Genomic DNA, 15,642 nt, shown 5'->3' with positions numbered 1-15,642 from the left:
TCGTTATGTATCAACAAAATTCTATATATGTAATGTTATATAATTACATGTGGTGAGAAAACAAGACGAGGTCTGGTTGCAAAATGACTGGCCTGAGTTCGCAACATTTTATTCTATCTCTCTTGATCCTGTGTTAGTATTTGTTAATTAGTCTACAGAATTAATCGCGCACACACACATTTGACACCGGCCAATACAACAAAGCTCTAAATGGGGAAGCATAAACGATCGAGAAGGCAGGCGAGGGGATAGAAGATTGGGGTTCTGAAGAAAACGAAAGGCGAGATTTCAATTGTTGCGGAAAAGGATTTGAGAAAGATGAAGTTTGTTGCGGAGATGCGGTTGTTACATTATCCAGAATCAAGACATGGTAAACATTGGGTGTCGACTAAGGATGAAACCCGCACTGAAGTAATATATGGAGTAGGCTAGCCGTTGCGCGAATATCACTATAGAAAAGATAGAGATATAAATAATTCTTTCTTGAGAAGACAGATCACAGACGAGCAAAGGATAGCCTTGTTGGAAGAAAACTAGGCAGAATATGATGTAAAAGTGAAAGATATTGAGAAATCGAATTTTGACGAGCATGCAAAGTATCAGTGATGGAGGGAAGATGATTTTAGTTACCGGATGATGAATTTTGTCCATATACTTTTTGAAAGAGCTCGAGTCGATGATTGCTTTTAGTGTCATCGCAAAACTCTTCAATAAATTCTTGAGCATCGATTAGTGGATCAATTGACACATTCAACCATGCACTTATTAAGAGGTTATCTTCAACCCACGTCTAGTGGCTAGTATTTTCACGTACATCTTCTGTTTCCTCATAATCATCATTTAGATCAACAAAGTTTGTGTTACCAAAGGCTGGCACTTTCGAATCTGGAGAATTTTGAATATTGATAAGTGATTGTTTGGTTTCAAATTATGAATTTGAAAATGGAGGAAACGGGAATAGATAAGGAGAATTTTGAGGATACATAAATGAAAATTGAGAAGCTTGAGAATGTGAAAATGGGGGTCGAGAATTTGGGCTTGAGTAGTAAAATTAAAATTTTGTGGATTTGAAAAACAAGAATTTGGATATGGATATGGAAATTGAGGGTTTGGATTTTGAGAATTTGGAGGAGGGGGATTATTTGGATTCATTTTTTCAGAGAGAAAAATTAAAATTTTTGTGAAATAGAAAATATGAATAATGAGGTGATTATATATAGGAGTAAATATCTGTTAAAAGTATATACGTTACCTTTTTATAAGTAACGTTCATATGACCGTTCATATAGCGCAGGCAGCAGTGAAAAGAAATAAGAAGTAATAATAAATTAATCAAAGCAGAGTAACTGGTCGTGGTCAACTTACTGGGCACGCCCACTTTCTTTATTTTGTTCCAACGCTTAGTTTTGAATATGGCCAGGCCATATTTGCTTTCTCGTGGACCAAGACACTCAAACACGAAGTGTTGAAGCCGCTCTAAGATAACTCAAGTGGAAGAGTGATGTTATGTTCCAACGTTTGGAGAGATTTCTTTCCAAGTTATAACATAAAAAATATTATTAGTTGAATCCAACCTATTCTTGAAATAAACAACCCGCTCAGACTCTATTTTCAAAACATAAATAAGTTGAAGCAACTTCTCTTCGAAGTAAGCAATAAGTTAAGTTTGCAAAATACCCACATAATATAAAAAAATCATAACTAGTTAAACAACAAGTAAAAAAAAAAGTATTTACATTTTATGTAAAACATGTTTGTCTTTTTTATGAAAATAAAAATATATATCGCAATTTTTTTAACATACATACATACATATATATATATACATATTATAAAATATTCAATAATTTATGATTTTTTATTTATGAAATAAGTCGCTTATTCTTGAAAAAAATATATATTATTAATTTTTTTGGAAAAATGATTTATTTTTGAAAGTTTCCAAAAAAAAGAAAAAGTAGATAGAAGCAGCATAGTGCTATGATTGTGGGCTAACTAAATACAAAGTCTAACCCGATCCGGTCCATATCCTCGAAACAAATCTAGGGTTTTAAAAGTGAGCTTGTGTATATTAGCAGCAACAGCCGCTCTTTCACTCCTCTTTTCATTTCCGGCGACCTTTCTTTGCAATTCAGCTAAAATGGTAAAAACTCTCTCTCTCTCAGCTCCCTCCCTCCCTCTCCTGTATGCACTCACACATAATTATATCGTTGATTTATATTAAAAATGTATCATAATTATAATCTCTTAATTCTTGTTTTTTGTAACTCTCTTTCTTTTCTTTAATTTTAATTTTTGATGTGTGCATTTATATGGTGCATTGTGTTTACATTCTCTATTTGGGTTTTCAACTATTGTGTTGATTTATGTTAGTGTTTGAATATTTGCTCATATTTTAATGGTTGCTCTTGCTGCTAGTTTCAAAAAATCTTCACATTCCACTTTATTGATAATCTAATTAGAGATTTTTAAGTATGTAGCTGATAACTTAATTATAATGGAGTTGTTAACTTAATTATAGTTCAATATAGATTTAACTAAATTTCAATCGAGTAGTGTTCTTGTATTTGTCAGTTGTATATAGTCTATTATACCAGTGATCATTACGATACTTGCTTTCATTTTTGTTGTACCGACTTTTGTAACAGTGAGTTTCTTATTTGATATTTAGCCTCACCTTTCTTCATCTTGCACTTTATTTATAAATGTATATTGACATCTGCTCTTTCTTTCTTCCAGACCAAGAGGACTAAGAAGGCTGGTATTGTTGGCAAGTATGGTAAGTGATGAGTTTTTCTTTTCCCTGGTTTTTCTCTGTTTCAGTGTTATGTTATTAGTTGTTAATGTTGAACGCTGCCTTTAACTTTAATGTGGACTGAATAGTGGTATATCATATCTTCATCTTAGTGTCCATATAATTATTATTGAGATGCTAATTTTTACTAACCTATCATGTGTGCTAATGTACATTATTTTTATTTTAAAAAAATTCTAGTCTAAGAATTTTCTGCATCCTCTATACTCCCTCCGTCCCAATGAATTGTATATAGTTTCCTTTTTGGGACGTCCCATCAATTGTATACATTCCAAAAGTAGTAAACTTTTATAATATAAAAAATCATTACACCAACTACTTTCTTTCACTATCTCCATTCTATAATAATATAAACACTATTACACCCACTAATTTCCTCCACTATCTCAAATCTATTATTAAATATAAATGGGTCCCACCACTACACCCACTTTTTATCTAATTTTACTCATTTCTTACCCAATTTCTTGGTCTCCGTGTCCCAGCCATTTGTATACAAATGACTGGGACGGAGGGAGTACATCTTTATTAAGCTCAGAAACATACATTATGTCCTTCAAGACGGTACTTGCTAGTTCATGTTTGTAATGTCTTAGAGCATCTCCAATGATGCTCCTAAATCATTCTTTAAACAATAATATAAAATGTGGCTCCTAGTGAGTTAGTACATTGAATAACGTGTGAGCTCCAATGCTACTCTTTATAGTTGCTCTTAACTCATATTTTATTATTATTTGGTCCAATGCTACTCTTTATAGTTGCTCTTAACTCATATTTTATTATTATTTGGGAGAAAAGTTGGAGAGAGAAGTGAATAGGAATAGAAGGAAGTGATTTTTTTATTCAATGAAAATAAGTTAGGAGCACCTAGATGCTCTTTAAAAGAAAAGAGAGAGAGGGAGCTCTTAATTTTTTAAAGAGTTGTTAGGAGCTCATTAGAGCTCTAATTTTTCATATCCTCCTAAATTTTAGAGTTAAGAGCTTGTTAGAGGAGCCCATTGGAGTTGCTTTTATGTGCCATATAGTGTTTCCATATATACGAGTGGATCATTGCTTCCTGTTTTTGGTGTTTAGTTGCTTCAAAAGATCAAGATCATTGTTTGTTAATTGTGATGTATTACAAAACATGATTGTCTCATTGTATGGGAAGTTTCTAATTCTATTATTTGGTCCAGGTACCCGTTATGGTGCCAGTCTGAGGAAGCAAATCAAAAAGATGGAAGTATCACAGCACAGCAGATACTTCTGTGAATTTTGTGGCAAGGTACTGTGCAATTTTAGCTGAACTAGTTTTTGTCCAATTTTCCTTCTACAATTTGTATGCTGCAAGTATAAGGTTTCAGCCTGCCTTGTGTAAAAATTCTGTGTGCAGCTAGAAATTAAAAAAGTAACGAATGTGTACCCAAGTAACAGTAGGTGCTTGTTTTGATTAATTATATTAGAGCATCATTAAGAGGCTCTCTATATGAGCTCTCAAGTAGAAAATATAGAGCCTTGGTCATAGAACTCCAAGAGACTCTTCGAGGCTCTATATAAACTTAAGAGCCTCTTCTATCTCTTCTCTTTTAGGAACCTTCACATGGCTTTTAACTTATTTTTTATTTATAAAAATTCATTCGTCTTATGGATCCATACTTTTCTCTCTTAGTTCACATATGAGTAAAACATGAAATAGAGAATGACTATAAAGTATAAATGGAGTTGGCAAATCTCTAAAGTGTACTAACTTACTAGGAGTTACATTATTTATATTATATTTAGGAGCCAATTAGGAGACCCTTGGAGATGATCTTTTGTGTTGCAAATATTCATTCTCATACATTATTACTTATTTTCTAAATAATAGGTTTGACTGTTTTCTGTATAAATTGCAGTATGCAGTGAAGAGAAAGGCAGTTGGAATATGGGGTTGCAAGGACTGTGGCAAAGTCAAAGCTGGGGGTGCATACACCTTGAAGTAATAATCTTCTTGTCTTTTTTTGTATCTTTCTATTTACTCTGCAAGTTTTCGCTAATCATTTATGTCTCAATTATTTGCAACAGCACCGCTGCTGCTGTGACAGTTCGGAGCACAATTAGGCGGTTGAGGGAGCAAACTGAGAGTTGAAGATAGCATGATGTTTAATTTGATGTTTTTTCCCAATAGTCTTGTATGAAGACATGGTTGTTATTATCAACAATTTTGTTTGGGTTCCAGATACTTATTACTTATGCAATGGAGATAATTGGATGACAATATTGAATTTGATATTGCTAACATCGGTGACCTTAGCTTTGCAGTTGCCTTTAATTTGGCACCTTCGTATATTTTTGCTTCAGTTTGTTGAAGAGCCCAAAGTAGTTTTTGCTTCTGCCCAACAGTATAAATTTCCTGTCTTCTGGGTAATGCCAAATTTACATAAACAGTATTTTACATCATTTTACCTGACAATTTTATTTGTTAGGGATGCTCTAACAACTTAGCTTACATGTTTATTTTGATAGTATAGGAAAATGGTCGCCATACCCACTTAAGAATATCCATCGCATTCCAACTTATCTCTGGTGACAATAGAAATGCTTTCAAACTTTAATTTTAAGAAAAACCAACTGGGAAGAGCGGATTGTGATGAATCCATGGTTCAAGACAACAAAAATCGAGAACATGGTTATGGCTTCAGTAACACAGATATCAACATGAAGACATGCCTATTAGTTATAGCTTCTGCCTTCTGACATGCGTAAATTAGTCTTCTGCTCTCTCCGTTTTGAAATATCTCGGAGGGAGTACTATAACCGCAGAATCCAATATGTAAATTAGAAACAAAGATGGCTCAGTGTTTTTAGAGTATACAATCGATTTTATACAATTTTGATCGGTTTCGGTGACATATAGGTCATGTTGGTCAGCCCTAGTAAGGTTAGATGTGTCCTGCTCAGGGTAAGTGGGACTAGAATAATGCAGAAATGGCACTTGCAGTGAAAGTCTATGACTACCACTTCCATTTGTCACTTGATAAAACATTCTGCCAACACAGACCATTAAATCGCAGAAAACAGACAATCTTAGAAGAGGGGAGCACCATTCAGATTTTACATAGAACCCTCTCTGTATTTGATTTCTAATCCTGTTGGTACAAGTGCACACCGTTACACTTCAAATATATACATATGCAGCATACAAGGAGGGTTAACAAGTAAAATAGAAAATCTAAACTATTCTCAAGCACTTGAGTGCTAGTGCTTTACTTGTGGACATTCACCATTGACAAAGATGATCTATACCCGAAAAGGAGGGCGAAAATCTTGCTCCTCAATCAGCCATTCGACTGATTGTGGTTCCAAGTGAGTACCTCACATCATCAGGAATTCTTTATCAGCAAAAAAGAGGGTTCATCTAAAGCCATTCTGTTTCTTTGTCCGAGGAACTTTGAAGTTGTGAGAAGGAAAAGATCAACATGGAAATCTAGGTCAAGAAATTAGACAGCATATTTCTGTTTTCTATTATCATTGTTTCCTCGTATAACTGGGACTGTTATATCCACATTGCCGTTTTGCGGCCGCATTTGGTTTTGGACCGCCCTTACAGCTGCTACTCTTGCTGCGGTGGCTGCTTTGTTGGCTGCAGCAACAGCTATGTTTACCTTTTCCTCGACCTTTGCGGCAGTAGCTGCTTTTTCAGCAACAACTCTTGCTTCCTGATGGTAAAAACCAAAGCAGATAGTATAAGTAGCAAGTCACTGAAGGTTGGGTGTTACATGAGCATTTTCCTTTTTAACTGATATGACGTAAGCACAGCAAACCAATTGGTGAAAACAAAATAATGTTGAATTGAAACGAGAAGCTTGATCGATCACTACTAGCTGTCTTAATATATCTTACAGAATGACTGCACATTCTAGCTGAAATAGATGTGCAGTTGAGCCACATCTCACATGATATTAATACAGGTTAGTATAACGTGGACCAAACTTGTAACCCAATGCCATACTTTCGGCAACTCATCCAATTTGCAGAATGTCTGAACAGAGAAATGATGCCATATGATTCAGGCACAATGAAGTAAATCTTACAGCAATGGCTACAAGTTTATTCTGAGATGAACTTCATTAATTTCAAAATATCACTCTAGTACTTCGTATGTCTTTTTTAATCTTTTTTGCTGATTGACTACTTTGTGTTTCACTAAAGAAAACAAACATCTATTATGCAATGGAGAAATTGCTACCAACAAGTGCATAAAACATAGAAATTGACATTCTTTTCTGTAGGGGTTAGGGGGTTGTGGAATTTGGCCATGGGACATGCACCTACTTTAGTGACAAAGCGACATGTGGTGCAGGAAAAAAAATAAAATTCATACTGGATTTTAATATAATTACCTGAACTGCATTAAAAACTCTTGAATCACTGACGGTGGAAGGAGATCCAGGAGGAGATCCTGCAGTGCTTGAAATGTTGAGAACTCCATTTTCCCAATGACCTGATTGAGTCTCCCCATTTCTGAAAGTGTACAAGCCAAGCCCTTGCTTTCTCCCCTCGTGCCAGCCTCCTTCATATCGATGTCCATGTGCAAATCTGTAAACTCCAAAGCCATGCATTTTGTCTGCAAAATATTCTCCAGCGTATACATCCCCGTTTCTGCATACAATATAGCACAGATATCAACAAAAATTAAATTAAAGAATAGGTTTATAAACTACTATTCACAAGGATCAGCCTTAGATTTTGAGGATTTTTTTCCCCCTGAAAGTCTAATGTTGCAAGTACTATATACTATATTACCCTTTAATCAATGATTGAAAAGTATATGCACATCATTGAAAATAAAAAGGCTCGGTAAATATAATTGGAGTGCATATCTAGAGTATCTTTTACCAACCAACCTAAAATGAAATCTTAGTCACATCTATAAAGATTTTTTCGTGCTTTGTCATTAGGAATAAAATGTTTAGTTAAAATTGTTTAACATATATTTTTTTGTTAAACAACACGATATATTTTAAACCAAAAATGAATCACAGCTACAAATAGTTTAAACACAGGAGGTACTTCTTGCAAGATACTCCCTCCATCCTACATTAGACGAGATAGTTGACTTTGGGCGCACAATTTAAGGTGTACTGGCCGCTTAATTCCATAATTTATTTTTGTAAGTTTCTTTTGCAAATAAAATTTCATACTTAAATTATTATTTATAGAAAGAAAAATATTAAAATAAGTTATGGAGCTATGCGGTCAATGCACCTTAAGTTATATGCCCAGACCCAAAAGTAAACTAGCTCGTCTAATTTGGGATGGAGGGGGTATATGATATAGTATACTTCTATAAATACAGAGTTATGTTGTTCAAATCTATCCTTTTTTGAAATAAAAAGTTTTCACTCTCAGCTTTTACAGAACTCTGAAGAATGAATTTAGTTAAAGAAGTACTAGTGCTTACTTCGTCCAAAGAAGTAATAAGCACTGTAAGAAAGAACAGCTTTAATTTGAAATAAGTGCTGGGGCAGCACTATGTAATCAGGCAACAAAGATGTAATCTAAACATGGCTTATAGCGTTTTCTTGGCTCAGATGCCACTTTGCATCTGAATATTTTTAGCTGGACAAGCATGGTGATTAATAACAGTCCAAGCAACAAGACAACTAGCCACATGAATACTAGTGATTCTTCCCATATAAAAACCAAACCAGACCAATGATACCCAATGTATCTCATTCGTAGACCCTAACTTAACTCTATAAGGATAGAAGGATTATTTCTACAAAGACCTCCTACTTGAATAGTGCAAAGTGCAGTGATAAGAGCTTTCTATAGAAGGAAAGTAGCTATGATACCCCGACTCTTCATTTTGCCCCGAGTACTCGTGTCGGACACTCAACAGTCGGACATGGCTATGGACACTCCTACATTTAATTTAGGCCAGAAACATGTTGGACACTTTGGCCAAGTCCAGTTAACAAGGGACATATACATAAGAGCTTGACATAATTAGATGAGACAATTGCAAAATATAATACAAAGCATATAAACATTTATCCTAAAATCACTGGGAAAGAATAAATAATGTCTAAAGCACCCTACACCACCAAAACCCAGGTTCACTGACCACAATACTCCCTATTGTAGCACCTCTCATTTTTATACTAAAATCAGCTACCCTCATCCTACTTCTTTAGACTATATACGTTTATGTTCGCAGTGAGATTAAAGATGTCACTTCCTAAGCACTTGGAATCTCCTCCTCGGCCTTTCTATAAAAACTCTCATCCCTCCTCCAGGTGCGGACCTGCCTCTTACGAATGTGGCCAAACATTGCGCCTGCCTCCTACTAGATATTCCAAACCACCACAATTTCCTTCCCATTTAAGCTTCTTATAGAAAATATACTTGGAATAGCAACTAAGGTTGCACCGTTTTCTCACCCAAGTTGAGAAATAAGTATAGTTTGGGTGAATACTGAATAGAGAAGATGCAAGACTTTATATGGTTGAGTGTGAGTTTTGTGATAATTTCTGTGTGAACTAATGAACTAAGAAGAAAAATGAAATCTTAAAGTGGTAAAGTACTTTCTTAAAACTAGTTACACTCAATCAGATAGCCATAATATAACATCCATGGGAGAAAATCAAAGTGTTTATAAAAAGATGGGAAATTCTCAATGGTACACTTTTAGTTTTGGCTTTTCCAAATGGTACGCAAAATGTTTTTGACTTCTGGTTGGTACACTTGTACTATTCTCAACATTCCGTCAACATCTGTTAATGAAACGTTAACTTCTTCATGAAAACAGCATAAACATGATAAGAAATGTAAAACCAATCGCTTCAATTACACTCTCTCCCAATTGCTTTAATTACACTATCTCTCTTCTCAGTTCTCCCTACCCATTTCTTCCTCCCTCCTAAAATCACTTCCCTTTTCTCGTCTTATCTGTCTAGAGTCAAAATCCTGTCTCCAATCTCTGCTCTTTACGATGTTTTTCTCTCTAGTTCTTGCTCCACTCTCTCTCCTTAGAAGCCGTTCTTTAAGTCCACTGTCTCTCCAACCCCTTTACAGAATATACTGTTCCTGAACCCTAAATGCCCATCTGAGCCTTCGAATGCTGCTGGGTTACGGAGGGCTTCGATTGTTTGGTTTCAAAATGATCTCAGGGTTGACAATGAGTGTCTCACTGCTGCTAATAATGAGTCTATGTATGTGGGTTTGATAAGACTGGCCCGTATCGAGTTACATTTTTGAGTGACTCTCTGTCGGATTTGAGGAAGAATTTACAGGCGAAAGGATCGGATTTGGTGGTGAGGATTGGGAAGCCGGAGTCGGTTTTGGTTGAGTTGGCTAAGGCAGTTGGTGTGGATGAATCTTTTGGATCATTTTTATTGTTTTTTTGGTTGGTTTTTACATTTCTTGTCATGTTTATGCTGTTTTCATGGAGAATTTAACGTTTGGTTAACAGATGTTGACGGGAGGGGTATGGCACAGAACGTTAGAATAGTACAAGTGTACCAATCAGAAGCCAAAAACATTTTGTGTACCATTTGGAAAAGTCAAAACTAGAAGTGTACCATTGAGAAATTTCCTAAAAAGATTGATGACTTTACAGGACACATGATTGTGCAGATATGGAATTCATGCTTAGGATAATAAAACTAATTAGTCTTTTTTCTTCTATCGAATATCTAGCAGGATAATTTTACAATCAATATATTTAAAAGGAAGCTTGCATGATCTATAATAATTTGAGTACATTTTCTTAGTACAAAAAGAGTTGAGAGAACCTTAATATATACCCAACATATTTGTTCATTATATAGATTTCTGGTTATCGACCAAAACAACAAAAAGGAGGTTCTTTATAAGATTAGGCAATTTGCACTAGCAGTAATCAACACTAAAATGAAACAATGACACAACATAGATATCCACATTCATTAAATCCAGATGCAATTCATCTTTACCTGAAATGGTAACTGCCTAATCCATGTTTGACACCCCATTTGAATTCCCCGATATAACGACTCCCATCTTCACAAGTATGAGCTCCACACCCATGGCTCTGCCCATTACACCACTCCCCGGCATACACATCCCCAGTGTAAAACCTATACACCCCAAATCCATGTCTCAAACCCTGCCTGTATTGCCCCCTATACCGACTCCCTTTTGCCCAAGTTTCGACACCATATCCATCATACTTATCATCAATCCAGTCACCCTCATACCTCCCACTCATGTTATAGTAATAAACCCCACTTCCAGAACACTTGCCTTTGTAAAATTCACCCTCATAAACATCCCCATTCTTATGAACTTGTACCCAAGAAGCTGTGTCTGGCCTTTTCTCCGATTTGGGTTTCGACCCAATTGACCAAACAACTGGTGAGCTAAGCCTCTTAGGTGGAGTTGAAGCTAAAGATGACAACTTTAGAGGAAAAGACCTAGCAAGAAGTAATGGGATGGGAGTATAAACATTAAGTAAAATAAAAATTACAATTGAGAAGAGTACTACAGATAGAAAATGAAGCAAGAAGGCAAAGTAATGGTTTGAAGAGAAGAAAAAAAGTGAAGGCAGGAGAAAAAGAACAAAGGAAATCCTTAGAGGAAGCTTAAGAAGACAGTGAGAGCAACAACAAGAACAGGAGTGAGTTGCAAGCCTTAAAGCTAGAGTCTTTGTAGCTAAAAGGGTTTCAACAAGTGAAAAAGAAGATAGAAGAGAAGTGGATTTGGGAGAGATGATGGTGTTTTTAAAATGATGGTGATGGTGATGAGGAGAAGAAATAGTTGAAGGAGATCTTTTGTGGGGTGTTGAAATAAGTGGCTTGTTGATTTTGATGTGGATTTGTTGGGGTGGAAGTGGATCATGATCAACATCTTGTGGGATTTGAATAGTCAGGGGTTTTCTGGGTTGAAACATCTTGGAGTGATTTCAAATTGGGTTCTCTGCAAATATCAATCTCTGAGTTGTTGTGATGCTGCAGCAGCATTTACAGAGATGCTAATAAGTTTAGCTTGTGATGATTTATATGTATGTTTGTTTTACTTTTTAAGTATCAAAGGGGAGGGGAAGAAGAAGAAGATGAAGACAAGGTGCCAGTTTTGATTATAAAGTTGATAAATGGGTTAAATATCAGAGTGGTCACTGATCTCACTAATCTTATCGGGATCTCATTTCAGTCATTAAAGTCACAATAAATATCAATTAAGTATTTTCAAATTTCAGTTCAAGGAGTAAAAATATTATTTATAGAGTTTGACACATTATTTTTGAATACTACTACAATCAAGTAAAAAGTTATGACTTCTACTATTTATGATAATATATTTAGATTTTTTAAATTTTATTTACTATTTATTTTTTATTATATTAATACATTTTTTTTGTTTTAATTAAAAATAAATACTAAATAAAATTGATAAAATCTGAATATATTGTCATAAATACTAGAAGCCATAACCTTTTAATTGGTTGTGGTAGTATTCAAAAATAATGTGTCAAACTCTCTAAATAATATTTTTACTCTTTGAACTGAATTTTGGAAGTACTTGATTGATATTTATTGTGACTTTAATGATTGAAATGAGATCCCGATAAAATTAATGAGCAAAGTGACATATGATCTCCACTTCAGTGACCAATTTGATATTTAACCCGTTGATAAATTAGGATGTAGGAGTCATGAATTTACTTATTTGCCACTGCTCTTGTTGGTTAATAGGAGTAAAATATTTGCAACTTGTGTATGAGTGTCACTAAGACTAACCATAACTTGTACTTTCAAGCTTCAACTGCTGCTACTGCCGTACGGTGTATCCAACGTCTTAGATCGACTCGTTATGGCCGTAGATGTTGTTACCCTGGTTTATAGATAAAATGTCAGTTAAAACGATGGGTTTTGGTCCTCACCGCTGTCTAACACACAGTTTTATTACCATGGTATTTGTATTTTAAGAGACTGGAAAAATGAAATTTTAATGTGGAATTTTGAAATATAGATCCAATGCCCCTGAAAATATGTGGTTCCTGACCACCAATTATCAGAGATCAGGACCCTAAAATGATATGTGTTCTCAATTCTTTATGTTAGCTTTTGGCATCCAGCGTTGGATATGCTATTGGAAAACATAAATTATTCTCTCCTTCTCATTTTTTACAAATTTTTATATATTTTTTAAGATATATATAGCATAAAATTCCATAATTTATTCCAAAAATATATTTCCTTATAAATATTTAAATATTAAAATTATATTAAAAGACTTTTAAAACAATATATCTATACTATACTATAAAAAGCCAACATAGGTATAATTTGTAGTCGTACAAAATTTTGGTTTGGTACTCTCCTCTAAAACTAAAAGTCTACAACATGTAGATAGCTATTAAACAGTTTCATATACTAAAAACACTCCTTATGTATATTAATATCTTTTTAAATATAATTTATAATTAGTTGAAAAAGATGAAACAACTGTTAATAACATATATTAATATTAAAAAAAAATTATAGATAAATGTATAACTAATTATAAATATACAATTTTGAATATCTTTTGTCTAAAATACATATAAATAATTAGAGACGCTACTTTTTAATTATAACGTATTCTACTCGAAATTTAACTCTAACGTGTTCTATTTCATTACAAACACGAACCATTACGTAACATATGAAAATATATGAAATATGAAAATTTTGATTTAAAATTAATTGAATAATAAACTATCACATATTAATATCAGAAAAATAATTATAGATAGATAATAAATTGTGAAAGCTAAATTTTCATTAGAAGATATAATCAGTTGATTAATATAATTTAACTAAAATCCAAATTATTAATACTAAAATACTAATAAAATGGTGTTGAGATTTAAATTATAATTAATAAATTACGAATTATATATGCGCCCGTGCTTTGCACGGGTTAAAGGCTAGTATAGATAAAACTTTATACGATATTTAAAATACGTGTAAAGTGTCCGTCGTCGTCGAGGGAAACACCGTGAGTACTGCCCCTTTATCTTCGGCTGCGGTCGCTATTATATAATTAATTTAAAATATCAGTTAAATACATGCAAGTATAGTACATAATTAAGTATTAATAATAAATTAATAAGATAGCTACTCTCTCTCCCACTCATTTTTACACAATCTGTTTTTTAGGATGTGTCATCATTTTTATAAATTTCAAAAACAGTAGTAACATTTTATAATACTCCCTCCATTCTTTTTTATTACTCGTTTTAACTTTGTGCTGTAATTTAAGGTGTACAAAAAACATACTTCTACGTATTATTTTTCAAATTTTCTTTTTCTGAATAAAAGTTTAACATTTATATTTTTATTCAGAAAAAGAAAATTTGAAAAATAATGAATAAACATACATGTTTCTTGCACGTCAAAATATGTGCAAAAGGTCAAAACAGCTAATAAAAAGAAAGTATAAAACACTATTACATCCACTACTTTCTTCCACTATCTGTAATAATAAAAACACTGTTACACTCACTACCTTCCTCCACTATCTCAAATATTATTAAAAATAAATAGCTCCACCATTTTACTCATTTTAATTTAATTTTATTCATTTCTTCTTTCTTTTTTTTTAGTTTCCGTGTCCAATCTCATACATTGTTGATCAGGACGGAGAGTAGTTAAATTTGACTAAGTACCTGAGAGCAAAGTAGATATTGTTTTACATATAGGTCGCGTTGCTCAAACCAAATTGCTACGTTTGCAAGTATGATGACTGATAAGTGAAAAAACAAGCAAGCAGGCCAAATAGTTTGGGGAGCCATTATCTAGGCTGATCATAGAAAAAGAAAGAGAAAAAGACCTGAGACTAGGCAGCAGTAGCTGACACTTCTCCACTTCTCAAAAGACTCGAAAAAAGGCAAGAAAAGCAACCCTTTTTATTAAAAATCTATTCCATCACTTCACTTTAGAACAAAGTCAGCCGTCCTATCTACTCCCTCCGTCCCAGTCATTTGTATACAAATGGCTGATACAAATGGCTGGGACATGGAGACCAAGAAATTGGGTAAGAAATGAGTAAAGTTGGATGAAAAGTGAGTATAGTGGTGGGACCCATTTATATTTAATAATAAATTTGAGATAGTGGAGGAAAGTAGTGGGTGTAATAATGTTTATATTATTATAGAATAGAGATAGTGGAAGAAGGTAGTGGGTGTAATAATGTTTTATATTATAAAAATTTACTACTTTTGGAATGTATACAATTGATGGGACGTCCCAAAAAGGAAACTGTATACAATTCATTGGGACAGAGGGAGTATAACTCAACCCGCCCAGTTAACGGTCAACTCGCACCTTTTTCTCCGGCATCTCCCAGATAAATTAATTAATTAAAATATTATATATAATAACTAATTAGATTTCTCACAAATATTCAAGTCCAGAACATTTTTTACAAAAATACTATAACTTTTTCAAATATTTTGCAAAATTATCATATTTTTAAAATATTCACAAAAATATCATATGTAATCCGTTGCAACCACAACCAACCATATTTGTAAGTTGCAACCACATGCAACCATACTTGCAACTCTTGCGTACTAATTAATCGAAATTGCAGTTGCATATCGTATTTTTACAAATATCTTTTGAAAAATTAGTATTTTTACAAAAACTTTCAAAAAATCGCAAAATCACAAAAAAAAAACCTTAAGAAAAGTAGTTTCCGTAAATTCTCTATAAAATAGGGATGGGGTGTGTTGTTTGTTCTTCTCCTCCCTTTGCCTCTCCTTTTCACGGCCTAGCCTGGCATTGCCCACACCCTTACCCTTGTGGCCTTGTCCTCATCATCTCATGATTTTCCATCAC

The 15,642-nt window shown here is 33.8% G+C and overlaps 2 protein-coding genes across 2 annotated transcripts; one reads left to right on the top strand and one right to left on the bottom strand.

Moving 5' to 3' along the window:
• The first annotated feature begins 2,009 nt into the window (after positions 1-2,009).
• LOC108206841 (large ribosomal subunit protein eL43) lies at positions 2,010-5,072 on the top strand. The gene is made up of 5 exons (XM_017377257.2): positions 2,010-2,143; positions 2,740-2,779; positions 3,991-4,079; positions 4,690-4,772; positions 4,859-5,072. The coding sequence occupies exons 1-5, from the start codon at positions 2,141-2,143 to the stop codon at positions 4,920-4,922; spliced, it is 279 nt and encodes a 92-aa protein (XP_017232746.1). The 5' UTR covers positions 2,010-2,140; the 3' UTR covers positions 4,923-5,072.
• Positions 5,073-5,751: 679 nt separating this feature from the next.
• Positions 5,752-11,900, bottom strand: LOC108205810 (phosphatidylinositol 4-phosphate 5-kinase 6). The gene is made up of 3 exons (XM_017375892.2): positions 10,753-11,900; positions 7,177-7,435; positions 5,752-6,492 (listed from the first exon to the last, which is right to left on the bottom strand). The coding sequence occupies exons 1-3, from the start codon at positions 11,706-11,708 to the stop codon at positions 6,274-6,276; spliced, it is 1,434 nt and encodes a 477-aa protein (XP_017231381.1). The 5' UTR covers positions 11,709-11,900; the 3' UTR covers positions 5,752-6,273.
• Positions 11,901-15,642: the final 3,742 nt, after the last annotated feature.

The sequence above is a fragment of the Daucus carota genome, chromosome 2 (assembly GCF_001625215.2).
Source record: "Daucus carota subsp. sativus chromosome 2, DH1 v3.0, whole genome shotgun sequence".
In the NCBI taxonomy this organism is placed as follows: Eukaryota; Viridiplantae; Streptophyta; class Magnoliopsida; order Apiales; family Apiaceae; genus Daucus; species Daucus carota.
This window is presented reverse-complemented; position numbering and strand designations above follow the sequence as displayed.